The 20850-nt window shown below is 36.8% G+C and overlaps 1 protein-coding gene across 2 annotated transcripts in view; it reads left to right on the top strand.

Moving 5' to 3' along the window:
• CFAP299 (cilia and flagella associated protein 299) overlaps positions 1–20850 on the top strand; it is a 615047-nt gene that overhangs the window by 220526 nt on the left and 373671 nt on the right. For both annotated transcript variants that reach the window (XM_060147200.1, XM_060147199.1), the window contains exon 3: positions 18661–18751. In XM_060147200.1, the coding sequence (XP_060003183.1) occupies positions 18661–18751 (91 nt within the window). The remainder of the gene's footprint in view (positions 1–18660; positions 18752–20850) is intronic.

Genomic DNA, 20850 nt, shown 5'->3' with positions numbered 1-20850 from the left:
TAGACATTTCTCTAAAGAAGATATACAGAGTGCCAACAAACACATGAAAGAATGCTCAACATCACTAATCATTAGAGAAATGCAAATCAAAACTAGAATGAGATATCATCTCACACCAGTCAGAATGGCCATCATCAAAAAATCTAGAAACAATAAATGCTGGAGAGGGTGTGGAGAAAAGGGAACCCTCTTACACTGTTGGTGGGAATGTAAATTGATACAGCCACTGTGGAGAACAGTATGGAGGTTCCTTAAAAAACTACAAATAGAACTACCATATGACCCAGCAATCCCACTACTGGCATATACCCTGAGAAAACCATAATTCAAAAAGAGTCATGTACCAAAATGTTCATTGCAGCTCTATTCATAATAGCCCAGAGATGGAAACAACCTAAGTGTCCATCATCGGATGAATGGATAAAGAAGATGTGGCACATATATACAATGGAATATTACTCAGCCATAAAAAGAGACGAAATTGAGCTATTTGTAATGAGGTGGATAGACCTAGAGTCTGTCATACAGAGTGAAGTAAGTCAGAAAGAGAGAGACAAATACCGTATGCTAACACATATATATGGAATTTAAGAAAAAAAAATGTCATAAAAACCTAGGGGTGAAACAGGAATAAAGACACAGACTTACTAGAGAATGGACTTGAGGCTATGGGGAGGGGGAAGGGTAAACGGCGACAAAGCGATAAAGAGGCATAGACATATATACACTACCAAACGTAAGGTAGATAGCTAGTGGGAAGCAGCCGCATAGCACAGGGAGATCAGCTTGGTGCTTTGTGACCGCCTGGAGGGGTGGGATAGGGAGGGTGGGAGGGAGGGAGACGCAAGCGGGAAGAGATATGGGAACATATGTATATATATAACTGATTCATTTTGTTGTGAAGCTGAAACTAACATAGCATTGTAAAGCAATTATACTCCAATAAAGATGTTTAAAAAAATAAATAAATAAATAAATAAACAAAAAAAAACAAAGGTGGACTTTTAAATAAATGGTGTTGGGAATACGCAAATGGAAAAAGTTAGAAGTGGATCAATTTATCACACAGACAATTATGGTACATTCCAAGGAATTAGAGATATAAATGTTAAAACAAATAAAAAAAGAAACCATTCAAGTTCTAGAAGAAAACAACATGAATTCCTCCATAATTTGTAAGTGATTCAAAGTCCATAGTCAGGAAGGGAAAGATTGATAATTTGATAACACAAATAAAACATTTTCTTGGTAAAATGCACTCTAAGCAGAGTAGGATGACAAATGAAAAACTGGGAAAATATTTGCAATTCATATCACAGAGAATAGCTAAAATTCTTCATGTTTAAAGAAGAAAAGAGGCCAAGAATATTATAGAAAAATGAGATATCAACATATAGTTCACAGAAAAAGAAATTCAAATAGTCTAAACATATGAAAATATGTTAACGTTTTTTAAAAAATAAGATAAATACAAAAAGTGTACTGAGATAGTTTCTCACCTATCAAATCAGCAAAAATCTAAAAGCTTTGGAACATACTTTTTTGGTGAGTCTGTGCAGAAACTTATAAACGGTATTCTTATTAATGACAGGGAGGACTGCAAAATAGCCCAACCCCTTGAAGAAGAATTTGGTAATATTTAACAAAATAAAATACTCATGCACTCTTTGACCAGGAATTCTGCACCGAGGTATTTATTCCAAAAATATACTGGCAAAAAATATGAAATGACCTATGCCCAAAGCTATAAGCAATATTTGTCATAACAAATAACAGAGAACAACCCAAATGACCATAAGTAGCTAAGTGACTATATTATAATAGAGTACTATGCAACTAAAAGAGGAGTGAAAATGTCTCTTACTGCTATAGCATAATTCCCTGAATATAATGCTAAGTGAAAAAGCAAGGTTGAGATAAATGAGTATAGGATGCTACTATTTACAAAATAAATATAGAGCTAGCTAGCTAGATGATAGATAGATATGCTTATATTTAAAAAAATAACAGTTAAAAAGGCAATATAAAGCTAATCCTTTTATTTAAAATGATGATCTATATAGAAGGGAGGGAATAGAACAGGATAGAGGGAACTGGGAGAGATACAAGCTAGACTTCTTTAAATCTCTAAATTGTAAATTTGACTTTAGAATTCTAAGAATATTTTCTATAATTATAAGGCAAATTTTAAAATAGCTTAAAAAGTGAAATAAAATTAAATAAATGAACCTAATTATGTATCTAGCTGGGATCATAGCTATAAAGAAGGGATGTTTTTCAAGTGTGGTGACTTTACAACACAGTAATGTGGTCATGCATCTCTACTGGGATATACCCTAAGGAAAAAAAGATCTGCAAAAAGTCTTAAAGTTTTTTCAAAGCACATTGTTGATGATAATATTGGCAATTTTATTTTGAGACTCTATTCATGATAAAGCAAGTGAATTATTGTGTTGGTGATTTTGAACCTCAGGATTTTTGTTTTGGATGAAAGGAGATTGTGGTTGTTAGGAGAATGTACCTCACATAAGGAGTGTAATTAACTGAGGGCCCCTTCAGATGGTTTTGAAACCTATTGTGCATTTGCACCCAGGCCACACCTTCCATAGGGTGCTTTCCCTCAGCGACTGAGTATGGCAGGGATATTAAGGGCAGATCCATTTCTGGGGGCTGTAACTCTTTATTTGCTGACTTTGGTTTAAGGACATACGTAGAGCTTTGCTGAACCTTCCTTAGCATAGCAGTTTAGGTCTCTCTTTCTGTCTCCTCATTCTAATGTTGTCCCATCTTTTCTAAACTCTCTTTATCACTAAGGGTCAGACTTGCATCACAGTATTGCAACTTTTATTAAAGGGCTAACACAGGGGTTCATACAGAGGACATCAGGCAGCAAGCCTTGCTAACAGCCTTCTTTAGGTATCTTTCTCCTCAAGGTCCCACATGGATACCCCTCTCCTCCCATACAGTGCCCCCCTCGTCTGTATACTCTTCTGCTCTGAGCACCCATATGTCCACTATTCCCGATACATGACAGACCTTACTGCCTCCTACAGTTGTTGAGAAATGCAGTGTGGGCTTCTGCTTAGACTGCTTTTCTCTGGTGAGGAATTGCCCCCTGGAATTTCATTGTATCAAATTGTCTTCCTCTTTATATAGAATCTTTCAAAAATTATTAACAAGAGACACACACATAAAGACTAGCTATTTAGTTAGTTGGGCTCAACTCAAGATGTTGAGCCTCAAGACCTTCAGCTCTCTAAAGCCTCATGTGCATGACAACCTCAGCGTTCTATGGAGCAATAAGGCTGATTCCCACAGATAGGAGTTTGGAGGCAAGCATATCAAACCAGGGGTTACTTTCCTTGCTTTCTATTTTCTCACTGGCTTTACTGTATAAATATAACCAGAAGACGAGGGAATATACTTCAAAACAGATAAAAGATTTAGCTCCGTCCCAGAGGAGGGTAAAAGCAAAGTTATATATTAATGTGTTTACAGAATAAAAGCAAACATGTTCAGAAACTACGAGCATTTATTTTCTCTCTAAGCAACTTCTTTTCTCCTCAAAGTGTGAGAACATCTTAACCTACCATATTTAAGAATTAATTAGAGAAACTTGCCAAATGTACTAAAAAATGAGGAGTTCATTGACACTTTCTCACACAGAAGCCAAACCATTTCGTTCCCTCAAAGAAAAGCACAAATTTTCATCCAGGCGAAGTGGAGTTTGACTGATGTAAGATACCACAGATTTTTCAGGACTCCCACTTGGGTTTTTCTCAAAATAGAAAATGAAAAGAAACAGCTGTCCAGTGTGCATGTTAGCACTTCTTGTCTTTCGTCCGTGTGCTTCTGACAGTTGAAGTTTTTTCCCAGAGATGTTGATAGCTTTACTGTACATTTGATAATTTAAAAACTCTCTCACACAGAAAAGGGTGGGGAAGGTGGTACCATTCATCTTCTTAATGGAAATTTGATTCTCATTCCTTCTCACCAATAAATGAATCTCATTTCTCAAGTAGTCTCCTTTTCTGAAATTTATTAGAATATAAATTGATGACCTCCTGGAAATTCTGTGGGAATCACAGTATATGGTATAAAAGTTCCTAAACCTTAAATGTCTCCAAATGTATTCCTGACTGATTTGACTGCTAAGGAACACTGTTTCAATTACATTTTAAGAAAAGAAAAGCCACCAAGAATAGCTTACACGAAAAGACAGGAGACTCAAAAACCACACATTGGATTTAGCTCCACTATATTTTTCCTCTTGGATCTTCAAAAAATCACCCCTCCAGTATTAAAGGTGGATTTATGCTCAAAGGAAAGGACTTGAAATTGTTCACTGGTTGCTTTTTTCCTTCTACACAATTTCTGGTATTCATTCTGGTATTCAGAGGACATACAAATCAGACATAAAAGCATGTACATACAAAACATAAAAGTAATGAGGGAAATGCAAATTAAAAACATGATGAGATACTAGTACAAATACACTGAGTTGCTTAATATTAAAAAGTCCTAAAATGCAACATTTTGGGAATGATATGGAGCAAAAAGAACTCTCATGTTCTGGTAGTAGGAGTGTAAATTGGTTCAACAATTTTGGAAAGAAGCTGGCATTATTTTGTAAAGTTAAAGTTACAAATATCCTACAACACAGCTGTTCCATTGCTAGCTACATATCTTAGAGAAATTTACGCTCAGGACACATGTACGGGAAATTCTAGCAGCATGTTTATAATACACCCAAATGAGAAACAACTTTGAGGTCTATGTTACTAAAAAGGATAAATAAATAATTGTATATTCGTGTAAAAGAATTCAGTAAAAGTGAGGTACAGCCCCATGCATCAGCATGTATGCAAAAATGTACATCAAAAATATTAATGAAAGAAACAGTATGTTAAAAATACACACTTCATGATCCCATTTGTAGAAAGTTCAAAAACAGGCAAATTAAACTATATCGTTTGGGGATACATACTTAAGTGATAAAAGGTAATGATGATCATGAAAGTTGAAAACAGATAAGGGAAAAGCATGGGAGTGGATTTCATAAGAGTAAGAAAGTGGTTACCTGTGGTGATGATGGTGGTGGGAGATGGAGTTGTGAGCAGGAAGGAATAAGCGGGGGTCCTGGAGTGTCATCATTGTTCTATTTCTTAACTAAGTGATGAGCTACAGGGGTTGGCTTTGTCATAACATATTAACGAAGTTTTATGCTGCTTTTATGTATGTTAGTTATATTCCACACATATAAAAGTTAAAATAGTCCTATAGTGCATGCATTATTTTCATCTAAATTCACATTCAAGATAAGGAAAAGGAAGTTTTTCTCTATGCTATTTGAGGCAAATTCCTATGGTCAGGCATTTGGAATTTTTCTGTGGTTATCTGGCTTGAAATTATTTGCACCTTGCTAAGGATAGCTGGAGAGGAACAAATAGCTTACTGCAGTAACTTAATCTAGCATATCTCAAGAGGTAAAAACTTGCTAAGTTATCCCACATGATAAAAGAAAATTTGAAATATCAAAGTTGTACCAAAGAAGTGATAAGGCAAGCAAGACAGAATATTGCAAGAAAAAATAAAATGTGGGAAACGAGTTCTGAAGGGAGAAAGAATATGCTATGAATAGAATTGTGTGCACCTCTCATCCCACTCCCACCCTGCCAAATTCATATGCTGAAACCCTAACCCCTAGTGGGATGGTATTTGGAGACTGGCCTTTGGCAGGCAGTTGGGTTTAGATGAGATTATGATGGTGGGGCCTTTGTGATGGGTTTAGTGCCCATATAAGAAGAGATACCAGAGAGTTTGCTCTTGTTCTCTCTCTGCTGTGTGAGGACACAGTAAGAAGGCAGCCAGCTGCAAGCTAAAGAGAAACAGAACATGCTGGTACCCTGACCTCAGACTTCCAATGTCCAGAACTGTGATAAATAAATTTCTGTTATTGAAGCCATCCAGTCTGTGGGCATAATAAAATACTATGGTATTTTACTATGGCAGCCTGAGCTGATTAATACAGAGCAAATATACAATGACAAATTAAGAAAAGAAATGTGAAGATTTACCAATTTAAAAATATTCATAAAACATTTTATTGGGGGAAAAATAAGATTTTTTTCCTCCTAATTTATGCAAAGGACAAAACAAAAGGTATCATGTTGTCCTGGAAAAAATGTGCAAGATCATCACTCTCTGACAAAGCAACAGATGCCCTATGATAAAGGACTATAAAAACATATCTCCCAATTTCATACTCAGACACTCAAATGACTTATCTAAAAATTCACACATTGTTTTAACTAAAATTATATATATATATTTTATCAACTTTGCAAACAATTTTTTCCATTTTGGCCTCTAAAAAATCAAAATTATATTATTTGAGACCATACAAATACACAAACATACAAATAGTTTTGTCAGTAAACTCATCATGGGAAATAAAGCTGTTTATGAAAACTACTTTTTCATAAAAAGTGTGCTTGTTTCTTTAGAAGATAATATTATAGAGTTTTTATAATAAATTTTTTACTCATTTACTATTTTTTACTTTATTTTTTACTATACTCTCCATTTAATTTTTCCAAACTGAGTTACTAAAAATCCTTTTAAAGAAACTGAGGCACAGAGAGGTTGAATTACATATTGAAACAAGTGCTAATGAGTTGAATGTAAATTCTAGAAACATGAAATGTGAATGTGGGATATATAAGCAACGTAATTAAACCATAAAGCCAGTAGTCTAATTTTTGAGGATTAAGAATATATTTAGTCATTCATGTAGAATTATATAAATATGTTTAGCTAATGATTAAACAAGGTTGGTAAAATTTAACTCATCCATATGATTTTTATGCCATTTTGAAAGTGTGGTGGAGTGTAAACAAAGATGGAGTATTTGCCTTTATAAAACTTATAGCCCTCAGATTTTGTAACAGAACTACTTCACTTCTTGAGGAAGTAACTCCTTTTGTAATATTTACTTAAGCAAGGTTTCTCAGGTCACTGACTGTTAAATAAATCTAGTTAAGTAAGAGTAATGCATGTTAAAGATTTAAGAATTCCTTACCACACCCTCGGTATTACCTTTCTTTTCCAATATTTCTCCTTGCTGAGAAGTTTCAGGTTCTCAGATGTAGCATGCTATAATAATTGATTATTTATATAATTTGTTTTACTCTGCTGCAAATAGCTTAGGGGTTATAGACCATATTCTCTCTGTTCCCAGTTTATAGAACAAAAATACTTTTATCTTCCTCATAGAGGTTATAAGAAATGATGTAAGTCTGTGTATGTAAGACTTGAACAATATGCTCTTAATGTATTGTCAGTGTGACAGTCACATTTCTTAAGCTGATTATAAATTAATGATGTTTGGTGATTGATGATAGAGTATGATCATTTTACATTACAAGTTGTACAACTGCTAGGGGGCTTAGAGATTATTTAGCCCATTGTGAAATCCAGGTTCAGAAAAACATGATGACTTGGACTAATCAGTTGGTAAATGGATAAGAATTAAAGACTGATGTCCCATCTTATATTTCAGCTTAATTTCCATTATCTCATGCTTCCATTTAAAATACTTAACATTTTGACTATTTAAAAAACAATTCATTTTAATTAGATAAGTAATACAGTCTCCTGTGATATCCTCAGAATATTACGGATAAGGTTAAAGTCTAGTTTGATCACCAAGCCAATCCCACAAAACCATCTTTGTCGGAAGGGTGAGCAATTTCATATGGTGAATGTATCTGTTTAGATTAAGTTTAGTTAAAAATAATAGAAAAACCTAAAATGACAGTGGCTGAAACCAAATATAAACCCTTTTTAGTCTCATATTCCAGATGTCTAGATGGTGTCAATCAAGGCTGGGTTGGTCCTCCAGGGTGCCAGGGATTCTCCTTCTTTCTCTTGTTTCTCCGTAACAGTGGCCTCTCACTTAAGTCAAGATGGCAGCTGGAGCAACAGTCATTATATGGCATTCCAACTACAGGCAAAATGGCACCCACCCCCTTTAAGTACAGAAGTTGTATGTAATTTTCACTTGGATACCATTGTGCAAAAATTAGTCATATGGGCATAAGTACCTGCAAAAAAGCCTAGAAAATGTAGTCTTTATTCCAGGAAGCTACATGCTCAGGTGAAAACCAGGGTTTTATTTTTAAGGAAAAAGGGAAAACAGTGTGGGTCAAAGTAAGTGTCCAGGGACAGCAAAAATTCTACTGCAATTATTTCCTTTTCCTGCCCTGCCCAGATACCTGCTAAAAGCCTCAGCTGTTTGCAAGTGAGCTAGGCCTGGCAGAATATTAGGAGTTCCTTCCCTGCTAGTGAATGGTACCTAGAAATCTATTATTCTGACTTTTCATGTCTGATAAACTTGGGAATAATTTTGATCTTCCTTGGCACTCTCATAAACATCTACTCCCAGGAACAATAACAACAATGCAACAAAACAGTAAGTTGAAAAATATGTGATAAAATGAACAACTCACCAAATGATACTATATATGCTTTTATGGGTACACAAGTACATACGTAAACAATAGACAATAACCTTGAAGGATGCATGCAGAAATGATAATGATGGTTACCTTTGGTGTTTTGAGGCAGGAGTTGGTGATCAAATTGGACTTTAACTTATCTGTAATGTTCTAAAGATTTACAGCAAAGTCAGGTGTATTTGGGGAGGTGGGAGGAGTGGAGAGTAGACTTGCTATATGGAAACCTTTAGGAGCTCTGCAGTATCTTAGCTAGATAACCATCATGTCAATTATAGGTTTTGGTTGTGAGCAATAGAAACCTATTCTAATGAACTAAATAAAAAAATGAGATTTATTGGAGGAGCACTGGTTATCATAGATTTGAAGAAAAAGTTGAATGATGAGGTTATGTAGTAGGAATTAAGGACAATCACAATTCCAGTTGCTTTTCATCCTTGTGTCTCTCTGTTTATGATGTAAGTTCTCTTGAGGTTAAGTGATATTGGTTAAGCTTGAGGCATATTCATTCGCTGGGATTTGGGAGGTAAGAGTTGTGAGTGAGTGGGTACCTTAAATGACTGTGTTAACAAAGCATAGCAAGTGGGAGGGACCATTTTCCAAATAAAAATTAAGTTCTGTTATCAAAAGTGGGAAGGGATGTCAGGGAGGCAAAACCAACAGGTGTTTATGACTATCACAGAAGACCACATACCAGTCTATTTCATTCCTTCAACCATAATTTTTAGAAGTTTTATGGGTCTGTGGGAAAACATTCTGCTTTGGAGCTAAGATTAGTGATCTTAATTTACAAAAGCATCTTTATTTGGTTAAATTGCAATGAACCACATTATTTAACACATTTTGTATACCTTTAAATTTTACTCAGAAATTGTTTTCTTTATTGCTCTTGTTTACTGAGCTATCTACTCTCAGCCTTTGTTTGGTTATGCTATAGAAGCAAGGGGTACATAGGATACTGTTTACAGATATTTGCTACTCTTCCCTGGGCAGTATTATACTTTTCCATCCCATTGATTTCAGGCATGGCACTTGCTTTGGCCAATCAAATGTGAGTGGACGTGACATGAGTCTCTTACAAGCAGATGCTCTAAGAGCCAGCATGTGACCATGTTCCCTCTGCACAATAACCAAAGATGTTTCAGATAGAGGCTATTTCATGAGCCTCCCAGTTCATCCCTTCAAGATGAAGAGCCACAATCAACCTGCTATTGATGCATAGCATTATTGAGAAATAATCCTTTGTAATTATAAACCACAGACATTTGGGCCACTTGTTACTATAGTATAACCTAACCAGTCCTGATTGATACACTTGTAAAACTAATTCTCTGTTCAAACTTCACAAAGAATTTCTAACTCGTTCTGGTTTTAAATATAGACCATAAGCAGGAAATTAGGTAGAAACTGACCAGTGATGAAAAGATTAACCTGTGAGCAATGGAGAAAAAATACATGTTTTCTGGGCAAGCTTCTGACAAAATAAATTTGATATTTTGGAGATTTAATGTCAGAGCAGTGCATAGGTGTATTATAATATGGAAGACTCAATTTTGAATAGCACAATAAATTGAGAAATTTCTCAAATATCTGATTCTCTGCATTGGTACCAATGAGTAGTTTATGTATATTTAGATATTTTGAGTATTAATTGATATTGATACTATAAGCCAAGGCACATAAAACTAGAAAAGGAAAAGCTGACAAACTGTGATCAACTTAACGAGTTGAATTTATAGTTCAACAAAATTATCAGTAGGTTACATATTGTACATGCCTATATTGATTTAAAGAAACCTGGTAGTAATCTTGAACTCTTCACAAAAAGAAATCACCAGGTCTACTTCCCTTTTAAATATTTCCTTAATCTATCCCCTCTTATTTTTACCACCACTGCTTTAACTCAGGTCTTCATCATCTCTTACTAAAGCTCCCTAATTATCCTTTCCATTGTGGCTCTCCTCCATGCTATGTTTATCACAATGCCTGGATACTATTACTGAAACACAAAATTGACCATCTTATTTCCTTGCATACGACACTTGTGGTTCAACATCTCCTACAAGATAAGGCTCAAGCTCCTTAATGTAGCATACAAGGCCTTCCTGGAAAGGCAGAATGGCCTAATGGTTATGAGAATCAGTTTTGGAACCAGACTGCCTGAGTTTGAAAACAGGTCTGCTCCGATTAGCTGAGTGGCCTTAACTAAATATTTACAACAGTATGTCTGTAAAAATATTAGCTTTTATTAATATTGTATGGTTTCTCCTTCACTTCCTGTGCTTACTTTCTGACTGTTTTGCAGTTACCCAAGGGCACCTGGCAGTGTTTCATCTCTGTTCTTTAATTCCTTTGAAGTTACTCAAAACTCTTTCCGTCTCCCACCACCCTCACCCCCAAACTGGCTAATGCTGTCTCATCTTTTAACACTTAGTTCAACGATGGCTTTAAAACTTAAGATTAAGTGACTTATTTATCTCTTGTAAAAATAAAATACAGTTTGTGTGTGAAAAAAAAAGATTAAGTGACTTTTCCTTGAATAGGTAAGATATTTCTCTTATGATTCAATATCCATCCATATCTCTATTATTACACTTATCACATGGTATGATATTATAATGTTCCTGTATCTGTTCACCTCCATCAGACCACAGGCAACTTGAAAGCAGGAATTATGTCTCATTTATCTTTGTCCCTAGTACTGTTCCTGGTACATAATAGACATGCAATAGAAATGTTTGTTGAATATATAGAAAATTGTAAATAAAGAAATGCTTATTATTTCTCAAATCACTCTTGAACGCACTCTTTATTTTGTGGTTCAGTGTTGCTTGATCAAGATCACTGTGATAAATTTTCTTTAAAATTTATTTCCAAAGAAAGTCATTTCTCTCTTGAATTCTTAATGCTTTTTTTTCTTTTTTTATTACATATTTATATTGGAGTATAATTGCTTTACAATGGTGTGTTAGTTTCTGCTTTATAACAAAGTGAATCAGTTACACATATACATATGTTCCCATATCTCTTCACTCTTGCATCTCCCTCCCTCCCAATCTCCCTATCCCACCCCTCCAGGCGGTCACAAAGCACCAAGCTGATCTCCCTGTGCTATGCGGCTGCTTCCCACTAGCTATTTATTTTACGCTTGGTAGTATATATATGTCCATGCCTCTCTCTCGCTTTGTCACAGCTTATCCTTCCACCTCCCCATATCCTCAAGTCCATTCTCTAGTAAGTGTGTGTCTTTATTCCTGTCTTACCCCTAGGTTCTTCGTGACATTTTTTCCCCTTAAATTCCATATATATGTGTTAGCATACGGTATTTGTCTTTCTCTTTCTGACTTACTTCACTCTGTATGACACACTCTAGGTCTATCCACCTCATTACAAATAGCTCAATTTCGTTTCTTTTTATGGCTGAGTAATATTCCATTGTATATATGTGCCACATCTTCTTTATCCATTCATCCGATGATGGACACTTAGGTTGCTTCCATCTCTGGGCTATTGTAAATAGAGCTGCAATGAACATTTTGGTACATGACTCTTTTTGAATTATGGTTTTCTCAGGGTATATGCCCAGTAGTGGGATTGCTGGGTCATATGGTAGTTCTATTTGTAGTTTTTTAAGGAACCTCCATACTGTTCTCCATAGTGGCTGTACCAATTCACATTCCCACCAGCAGTGCAAGAGTGTTCCCTTTTCTCCACACCCTCTCCAGCATTTAATGTTTGTAGATTTTTTGATGATGGCCATTCTGACTGGTGTGAGATGATATCTCATTCTAGTTTTGATTTGCATTTCTCTAATGATTAATGATGTTGAGCATTCTTTCATGTGTTTGTTGGCAGTCTGTATATCTTCTTTGCAGAAATGTCTATTTATGTCTTCTGCCCATTTTTGGATTGGATTGTTTGTTTTTTTGTTATTGAGCTGCATGAGCTGCTTATAAATTTTGGAGATTAATCCTTTGTCACTTGCTTCATTTGCAAATACTTTCTCCCATTCTGAGGGTTGTCTTTTGGTCTTGTGTATGTTTCCTTTGCCTTGCAAAAGCTTTGAAGTTTCATTAGATCCCATTTGTTTATTTTTGTTTTTATTTCCATTTCTCTAGGAGGTGGGTCAAAAAGGATCTTGCTGTGATTTATGTCATAGAGTGTTCTGCCTATGATTTCCTTTAAGGGTTTGATAGTTTCTGGCCTTACATTTAGGTTTTTAATCCATTTTGGGCTTATTTTTGTGTATGGTGTTAGGGAGTGATCTAATCTCATACTTTTACATGTAGCTGTCCAGTTTTCCCAGCACCACTTATTGGAGAGGCTGTCCTTTCTCCACTGTACATTCCTGCCTCCTTTATCAAAGATAAGGTGACCATATGTGCGTGGGTTTATCTCTGGGCTTTCTATCCTGTTCCATTGATCTATATTTCTGTTTTTCTGCCAGTACCATACTGTCTTGATTACTGTAGCTTTGTAGTATAGTCTGAAGTCAGGGAGCCTGATTCCTCCAGCTCCGTTTTTCGTTCTCAAGATTGCTTTGGCTATTCGGGGTCTTTTGTGTTTCCATACAAATTGTGAAATTTTTTGTTCTAGTTCTGTGAAAAATGCCATTGGTAGTTTGATAGGGTTGCATTGAATCGGTAGATTGTTTTGGGTAGTAGAGTCATTTTCACAATGTTGATTCTTCCAATCCAAGAACATGGTATATCTCTCCATCTATTTGTAACATCTTTAATTTCTTTCATCAGTGTCCTATAATTTTCTGGATACAGGTCTTTTGTCTCCTTAGGTAGGTTTATTCCTAGATATTTTATTCTTTTTGTTGCAATGGTAAATTGGAGTGTTTTCTTGATTTCACTTTCAGATTTTTCATCATTAGTGTATAGGAATGCAAGAGATTTCTGTGCATTAATTTTGTATCCTGCTACTTTACCAAATTCATTGATTAGGTCTAGTAGTTTTCTGGTAGCATCTTTAGGATTCTCTATGTATAGTAACATGTCATCTGCAAACAGTGACAGCTTTACTTCTTCTTTTCCAATTTGGATTCCTTTTATTTCCTTTTCTTCTCTGATTGCTGTGGCTAAAACTTCCAAAACTCTGTTGAATAAGAGTGGTGAGAGTGGGCAACCTTGTCTTGTTCCTGATCTTCGTGGAAATGCTTTCAGTTTTTCACCATTGAGGACAATGTTGGCTGTGGCTTTGTCATATATGGCCTTTATTATGTTGAGGAAAGTTCCCTCAATGCCTACTTTCTGCAGGGTTTTTTACATAAATTGGTGTTGAATTTTGTCAAAAGCTTTCTCTGCATCTATTGAGATGATCATATGGTTTTTCTCCTTCAATTTGTTAATATGGGATATCATGTTGATTGATTTGCATATATTGAAGAATCCTTGCATTCCTGGTATAAACCCCACTTGATTATGTTGTATGATCGTTTTAATGTGCTGTTGGATTCTGTTTGTTAGTATTTTGTTGAGGATTTTTGCATCTATGTTCATCAGTGATATTGGCCTGTAGTTTTCTTTCTTTGTGACATCCTTGTCTGGTTTTGGTATCAGGGTGATGGTGGCCTCGTAGAATGAGTTTGGGAGTGTTCCTCCCTCTGCTATATTTTGGAAGAGTTTGAGAAGGATAGGTGTTAGCTCTTCTCTAAATGTTTGAAAGAATTCGCATGTGAAGCCATCTGGTCCTGGGCTTGTGTTTGTTGGAAGATTTTTAATCACAGTTTCAATTTCAGTGCTCGTGATTGGTCTGTTCATATTTTCTGTTTCTTCCTGATTTAGCCTTGGCAGGTTTTGCTTTTCTAAGAATTTGTCCATTTCTTCCAGGTTGTCCATTTTATTGGCATAGAGTTGCTTGTAGTAATCTCTCATGATCTTTTGTATTTCTGCAGTGTCAGTTGTTACTTCTCCTTTTTCATTTCTAATTCTATTGATTTGAGTCTTCTCCTTGTCCTGGAGAATGTTCCATGAGCACTTGAGAAAAATGTGTATTCTGTTGTTTTTGGATGGAATGTCCTATAAATATCAATTAAGTCCATCTTGTTTAATGTATCATTTAAAGCTTGTGTTTCCTTATTTATTTTCATGTTGGATGATCTGTCCATTGGTGAAAGTGGGCTGTTAAAGTCCACTACTATGAATGTGTTACTGTCGATTTCCCCTTTTATGGCTGTTAGTATTTGCCTTATGTATTGAGGTGCTCCTATGTTGGGTGCATAAATATTTACAATTGTTATATCTTCTTCTTGGATTGATCACTTGATCATTAAGTAGTTCCTTCTTTGTCTCTTCTAATAGTCTTTATATTAATGTCTATTTTGTCTGATATGAGAATTACTACTCCAGCTTTCTTTTGGTTTTCATTTGCATGGAATATCTTTTTCCATCCCCTTACTTTCAGTCTGTATGTGTCTCTAGGTCTGAAGTGGGTCTCTTTTAGACAACATATATATGGGTCTTGTTTTTGTATCCATTCAGCTAATCTGTGCATTTTGGTGGGAGCATTTAGTCTATGTACATTTAAGGTAATTATCAATATGTATGTTCCCATTCCCATTTTCTTAATTGTTTTAGGTTCGTTATTGTAGGTCTTTTTCTTCTCTTGTGTGTTGCCTAGAGAAGTTCCTTTAGCATTTGTTGTTAAGCTGGTTTGGTGGTGCTGAACTCTCTCAGCTTTTGCTTGTCTGTAAAGGTTTTAATTTCTCCATCGAATCTGAATGAGATCCTTGCTGGGTAGAGTAATCTTGGTTGCAGGTTTTTCTCCTTCATCACTTTAAATATGTCCTGCCTCTCCCTTCTGGCTTGCAGAGTTTCTGCTGAAAGATCAGCTGTTAACCATTTCAGGGATTCCCTTGTGTGTTATTTTTTGTTTTTCCCTTGCTGCTTTTAATATGTTTTTTTGGTATTTAATTTTTGATAGTTTGATTAATATGTGTCTTGTCATATTTCTCCTTGGATTTATCCTGTATGGGACTCTCTGTGCTTCCAGGAGTTGATTAACTATTTTCTTTCCCATATTAGGGAAGTTTTCAACTATAATCTCTTCAAATATTTTCTCAGTCCCTTTCTTTTTCTCTTCTTCTTCTGGAACCCCTATAATTCAAATGTTGGTGCGTTTAATGTTGTCCCAGAGTTCTCTGAGACTGTCTTCAGTTCTTTTCATTCTTTTTTCTTTATTCTGCTCTGCAGTAGTTATTTCCACTATTTTATCTTCCAGGTCACTTATCCATTCTTCTGCCTCAGTTATTCTGCTAGTGATCCCATCTAGAGTATTTTTCATTTCATTTATTGTGTTGTTCATCATTGTTTGTTTCATCTTTAGTTCTTCTAGGTCCTTGTTAAATGTTTCTTGCATTTTGTCTATTCTATTTCCAGGATTTTGGATCATCTTTACTATCATTATTCTGAATTCTTTTTCAGGTAGACTGCCTATTTCCTCTTGAATTGTTAGGTCTGGTGGGTTTTTATCTTCCTCCTTCACCTGCTGTGTGTTTTTCTGTCTTCTCATTTTGCTTATCTTACTGTGTTTGGGGTCTCCTTTTTGCAGGCTGCAGGTTCGTAGTTCCCGCTGTTCTTGGTCTCTGTCCCCAGTGGCTAAGGTTGGTTCAATGGGTTGTGTAGACTTCCTGGTGGAGTGGGCTAGTGCCTGTGTTCTGGTGGGTGAGGCTGGATCTTGTCTTTCTGGTGGGCAGGTCCATGTCTGGTGGTGTATTTTGGGGTGTCTGTGGACTTATTATGATTTTAGGCAGCCTCTCTGCTAATTGGTGGGGTTGTGTTCCTGTCTTGCTAGTTGTTTGGCATAGGGTGTCCAGCAGTGTATCTTGCTGGTTGTTGAGTGAGTCTGGGTGCTGGTGTTGAGATGGAGATCTCTGGGAGATTTTCGCCGTTTGATATTATGTGGAGCTGGGAGGTCTCTTGTGGACCAGTGTCCTGAAGATGGCTCTCCCACCTCAGAGGTACAGCACTGACTCCTGGCTGCAGCACCAAGAGCCTTTCATCCACATGGCTCAGAATAAAAGGGAGAAAAAGTAGAAAGAAAGAATTAGTAGATGTAGAAAGAAAGAAAGAAAGATAGAAGGAAAGATAGAAGGAAAGAAAGAAAAGAGGGAGGGAGGGGGAAAGAAGGAAGGAAGGAGGGAAGGAAGGAAAAAAGAAAAAAGAAGATAAAGTTAAAAAAAGGTAAAATATAATAAAGTTATTAAAATAAAAAATAATTGTTAAGAAAAGAAAATTAAAAAAAATAAAAAATGGACGGATAGAACCCTAGGACAAATGGTGGAAGCAAAGCTATACAGACAAAATCTCACACAGTAGCATACACCTACACACTCACAAAAAGAGGAAAAGGGGAAAAAATCATAAATCTTGCTCTCAAAGTCCACCTCCTCAATTTGGGATGATTTGTTGTCTATTCAGTTATTCCACAGATGCAGGGTACCTCAAGTTGATTGTGGAGCTTTAATCCGCTGCTTCTGAGGCTGCTGGGAGAGATATCCCTTTCTCTTCTTTGGTCTCACAGCTGCCAGGGCCTCAGCTTTGGATTTGGCCCCGCCTCTGTGTAGGTCGCCGGAGGGCGTCTGTTCTTCGCTCAGACAGGACGAGGTTAAAGGAGCAGCTGCTTCGGGGGCTCTGGCTCACTCAGGCCGGGGGGGGGGGGGAGGGGAGGGAGGGGCATGGAGTGTGGGGCGGGCCTGCGGCGGCAGAGGCCAGCATGACGTTGCACCAGCCTGAGGCGCGCTGTACGTTCTCCTGGGGAAGTTGTCCCTGGATCTCGGGATCCTGGCAGTGGCGGGATGCACAGGCTCCCCGGGAGGGGAGGTGTGGATAGTGACCTGTGCTCGCACACAGGCTTCTTGGTGGCGGCAGTAGCAGCCTTAGCGTCTCATGACCGTCTCTGGGGTCCGCGCTTTTGGCCGCGGCTCGCGCCCGTCTCTGGAGCTTCTTTAAGCAGGGCTCTTAATCCCCTCTCCTCGTGCACCAGGAAACAAAGAGGGAAGAAAAAGTCTCTTGCCTCTTCTGCAGCTTCAGACGTTTTCCCGGACTCCCTCCCGGCTAGCCGCAGTGCACTAACCCCCTGCAGGCTGTGTTCACGCCGCCAACCCCAGTCGTCTCCCTGGGTTCCGACCTCCTCCGAAGCCTGAGCCTCAGCTCCCAGCCCCGCCCGCCCTGGTGGGTGAGCAGAGAAGCCTCTCGGGCTGGTGAGTGCTGGTCGGCACCGATCCTCTGTGTGGGAATCTCCCCGCTTTGCCCTCCCCACCCCTGTTGCTGTGCTCTCCTCCGCGGCCCCGAAGCTTCCCCCTCTGCCACCCGCAGTCTCCGCCAGCGAAGGGCCCTCCTAGTGTGTGGAAACCTTTCCTCCTTCACAGCTCTCTCCCACTGGTGCAGGTCCCGTCCCTATCCTTTTGGCTGTGTTTATTCTTTTTTCTTTGCCCTACCCAGGTACGTGGAGAGTTTCTTGCCTTTTGGGAGGTTTGAGGTTTTCTGCCAGCGTTCAGTAGGTTTTCTGTAGGAGTTGTTCCTCGTGTAGATGTATTTCCAGTGTATCTGTGGGGAGGAAGGTGATCTCCATGTCTTACTCTTCCGCCATCTTCCCCTCTTCTCTCTAATGCTTTCTTTTATCTGGCAAAGATAACCTAGTTTCCTGTCTTGCCTTGATTATCTCCACTCATAAAACTAAAACAGTGCTCTGTTCCAGTAACTGAATTGGCTTAAGTGGCTAATATTTTAGTTTTCTTATATTAAATTAATAAATTGTACTTAAATTACAGGCAATTTAAAATTATTTTTTGTAGTGAGGGGAATAAATATATTGAATTTTCATGGCATGATAAAAAGAATAATATGGGCACATAAATGGAATTAACTGTATCTGGTGTCAGTATTGATATTATTTATAAACTTGATTCCAATTATTTGTACATAAAGACTGTATAACTGTTTGAAATTAAATTGAAGTATCTAGTAGATTATAATAATTGTTTATGGTTTACAATGATTTTGTATAATGTGTATATATAGTTTTAGTGTTAAAGGGATTGTCACTTGGAATAAACAAGCATTGTTTTTTGTACCCAGGGTATTTTCAACATATTTGTTTATCTAATATATTATAACTGAAGACCTGCTTTTTATAGGACATTAACAAGTGCTGGTAAAGACCTGCATGATAATTTTCTGAAGGCTCTGGCAGTGAGAGAAGAAGACAATCGCAATGGAATAGTGAGCGTGAGTACATTTCATTCAAAGGCTAAAAATGTATACCTTAAAGGCACAGTTAGTATATAATATATAGTTAGTTAATAACATAACTTTTACTACTGTCTCTGAAAGGTAATTCATGAGGGATGTAATATAGCTCTTTATTATTTATATATTATAAGAATATAGGTAAAAAAAAATTATTCCAATTTACATCTGTAGAAGTAGCCAAATGGTGAAAAATATTAGTAGTATTCTGTGTATCTGTTGTGGGGAAAATGTCTGTATTTGGCAGACTGGTTGTCATTTCCAACTCTGTGCTACTCCTATGTTGAAACTTCATGGTTCTTTTCAACCCAAGCTCCTACTACACTTCTCCAAATCATGTCATCCACTCATCCCCAATGTTTTCCCCTACCTACCTGATTTGTGCTACCCCTATAGTCATCCTATCGTCCTATCTGAGGAGGTGTGATAGAAACCACATAATGGAGAGATATGATTTTGAATCATACAAGGAGAGCATGCTCTTGCTTTATTAAAATATGTGCTAGATCAAATATTTAAAATTGCTAATATTATTTGGAATATTTGCTTTCATGCTTGCTAATATAATATTGGTGATAACAGTCTTCTCTAAGTCTCAAAATGTTCCAAGTTAAGGATAAAAATAGACAAATATTCATGCTGAAACTGTAATAGTGAATTACAGAAAAATAATCAGAAGTAGTACAATGAAAAATTTAGAGCAACAGAAAAATATGTTATAAGGATGTCTATTTTTACCAAAGTTTTCTCAATAAAAAAGTTGGCATTTTTCTCACTATCATGTCCCTTGAAAATTTCACATGCAGATAAAATCCTCAATGTTCTTCAGAAAGAAAAAGAAATCATGCCTTCGTTAGAGAATTGTATAGAATGATCCTGGACTTGAAAGCAGGGAAAGTTTCTTGGGGGAAGTGGGCTGAGTGAGGTTGGAAATATGGGTGGGGACTAGACTAGTCAGTCACAACAGAAAAGTTTGGAATTTATCTGATCATTAATAGAAGGAGAAGATAGAAAGGTAGGAAGAAAGGCAGAAAAATGTGGTGACATAGGAATCCATGGTAAGGACTTTCAAGAAGGAACAAACGATCATCAGTGATCAAGCAGGATAAGAACTGAAAAAGGATCTGTTGTATTTGGGAACATGCACATTTGAAAGAAAAAAAATTGACAAGAACAAATTTCATTCATAGGAAGGATAGAAATAAGGTTTCTTAGGGTTGAAAAAAAAATGGCCCATGGTTAAACAGTAGCATCAACAAACACAAACAGCTTTAGAGACGCTAGGCCCATGTTTTTTTTACTGCAATGGTATACTTCCTCTCAAAAATGTCTTTTTAACCTTTCTATCCTATTGGTATTTCCTTTAAAAATGAATGATGGCATCATCCACTCATTTACCCAGATCAGATGTCAGTTATAATAAACTTTCTTTTTTTTAAGTCTTTATTGAATTTGTTACAATATTGCTTCTGTTTTTTATGTTTTGGTTTTTTGGCCACGAGGCATGTGGGATCTAGCTCCCTGACTAGGGATGGAACCTGAACCCCCTCCATTGGAGGTGAAGTCTTAACCACTGGCCTGCCGGGGAAGTCCCATAATAAACTCTTTATTCTCTTTCACCCATGTTGAATGAGCCACTAAGTTCTTCTAAATGTGTCAAATCGCTTCATTTTTCACCATCTCAAATACCATTTATCTAGATTCAAACACCCATCATATCTTAAATATATTACTGTAACAGCCTCCTAAATGATACACCTGTGTATTTTCTTGGCCAACTCCCATCCATTTTCCAATCACTCAACATATATTTCTTGTGTACCTGCTCAAGCCTGGAACTGTTTTAGTCGCTGGGACACTGGGGCACTGCTGAATCTATGACCTTAAACTGTTTATATTTTAGAGAGGGAGATAAAAAATTAGTAAACAAAATAAAAATGGAACAATTAATTTCAGCTCTGGATAGGTGCTATGAAGAACATAGAATTAGAATATGGAATATAGAGAGATTGAATAGACAATGGTTGGTTGCTTTATCTACTGTATACAAGAAAAATTACTTTAAAGAGGTGACATCT

The sequence above is a fragment of the Lagenorhynchus albirostris genome, chromosome 4 (assembly GCF_949774975.1).
Source record: "Lagenorhynchus albirostris chromosome 4, mLagAlb1.1, whole genome shotgun sequence".
NCBI classification, from domain to species: domain Eukaryota; kingdom Metazoa; phylum Chordata; class Mammalia; order Artiodactyla; family Delphinidae; genus Lagenorhynchus; species Lagenorhynchus albirostris.
Note: the sequence above shows the minus strand (reverse complement) of the source record. Positions and strands in the feature narration are given on the sequence as shown.